The sequence below is a fragment of the Ceratina calcarata genome, unplaced genomic scaffold (assembly GCF_001652005.2).
Source record: "Ceratina calcarata isolate Rehan_Ccalc_2016 unplaced genomic scaffold, ASM165200v1 scaffold290.2, whole genome shotgun sequence".
In the NCBI taxonomy this organism is placed as follows: domain Eukaryota; kingdom Metazoa; phylum Arthropoda; class Insecta; order Hymenoptera; family Apidae; genus Ceratina; species Ceratina calcarata.
This window is the reverse complement of record NW_017151382.1, coordinates 15460-17020: the sequence shown is the minus strand read 5'-3', so window position 1 is coordinate 17020 and position 1561 is coordinate 15460. Positions and strand designations below refer to the sequence as shown.

The 1561-nt window shown below is 34.8% G+C and overlaps 1 protein-coding gene across 1 annotated transcript in view; it reads right to left on the bottom strand.

Annotated features, from left to right (window-relative positions):
- RSG7 (regulator of G-protein signaling 7) overlaps positions 1-1561 on the bottom strand; it is a 16174-nt gene that overhangs the window by 2806 nt on the left and 11807 nt on the right. The window contains exons 7-9 of the mRNA XM_018022596.2: positions 1269-1394; positions 1007-1193; positions 749-841 (exon numbers count right to left, since the gene is read on the bottom strand). Of these exons, the coding sequence (XP_017878085.1) occupies positions 749-841; positions 1007-1193; positions 1269-1394 (406 nt within the window). The remainder of the gene's footprint in view (positions 1-748; positions 842-1006; positions 1194-1268; positions 1395-1561) is intronic.

Here is a 1561-nt window from a genome sequence, read left to right as displayed (position 1 = left end):
TTCTTTCACAATGCAGTCATTTTGACTGCTTTGGGCAATATAGGTATATACTAAGTTTCAGTCTTTCTAGTGTTAAGTTAAAATTACGATGTTACATTAAAGTTACGTAATTATTCAGAATTCTGTTAATCAGTATTCGCATGACTTGTTTTAAACGATTATCTCTTACTACTTTCAAAGCGTTTTCCCCGTATAAAAGAAGAGTCAGATGTAATAATTTATTTTCTTCTTTAAATCTTCTAAACCTATTCTGTCACTAACAGCATCTTCCTAAAAATGCTAAACACTAAAAATGCGTTTGCTGCTGTATTTCAAAATTTCAACACGTGAAGAATAACAGCCTTTTTTTCAATTCTTAACTATCTACGTTTGCTATTGACGAGACAATTAAAATTCACAATTATAGGAAGCAAGGATTAAATTTCGAATTTGACATAAAATATCTATAAATTAATTGTATAAAAAGAATGAAGCTTCGGACGCGATTTCCTTATTCTTGATTGAAACAGCTTGTATACAATTGTTCATTTCAATATAGATAATCCAGAAATAAAACTAACTGCGTGTTCTGTTTGCCGATATCCAGGCGAAAATCGATTTGGTAATTGTAATAATGAAAAGAAACCGCAGAAACTTATTCCGGTAGCTAACAATTAACGTACTACGTGTAAAGGGTGTTACTATCTACTTGTTAGTCAACTAGTTTGTTCTAATATGTTAAAATGTAGTTTATAAATGATATATTGACCTTTTTCTTCGAGCCACTGAGAAAATCCTTATACATTTCCGAGCGAAGATACCTCGAGTAACTATCGCTTTTCATCAGATGATAAACGTGCGCCTAAAATCCAATACCACGGAACATCCTCTTATTATACTTGGTTCACTAAGCGTTTATCACGTTAAATCTGCTCGGTCTAAGTACACCGAGTCGTTTTATTATCATCTTCGATACTTTTAATAGGTTTAGCAACTTTAACGAGAATTTTTTGTTTGAAACTTGTACCGCTGCTATGTCGAAACACCAACGATCTGGTTTCTGTAAGTTCTTCTTCGTTATCTCGTACGATCGTGAGTCGACGTTGATCGGGCAGCTGGCGTCTGGAGCCAAGAACTCGTTCCAGATCTCGTTCACTTTGTTCTGCACCTCCTTCTGCGGTAGCGTCTTCAATTCCTGCACGGCTTCCCAAAATCTGGTAACAAAAAACCAATTGAAACTTTTCTTCCTGTTCTATTCGATGATTCTATTTCACGTAGCAGGTACTTACTTCAGGTTCTCGCCACTGAACTCTTTATCCAGAAATCTTGTGAACTGTTCCCTACCCACGGGATCCTGTAGCAATTCTTGTAGGCTGAAAGCCCACCTCTTTACCCGCCTCGTAGCTATCTCTTTCCTATTGAAATACAATTGAGTTTAGTAACTCTTTAACACTAGATTGCCCAAGGAAGTCATTTTGACTGCTTTTGGGCAAATGTACAAATAATAATGCATAAATTATTTTTTTTCCCAAGTGAAGTAAATTTTTTTTATTGTTAACATTAAGTAATAACTTGTTATATG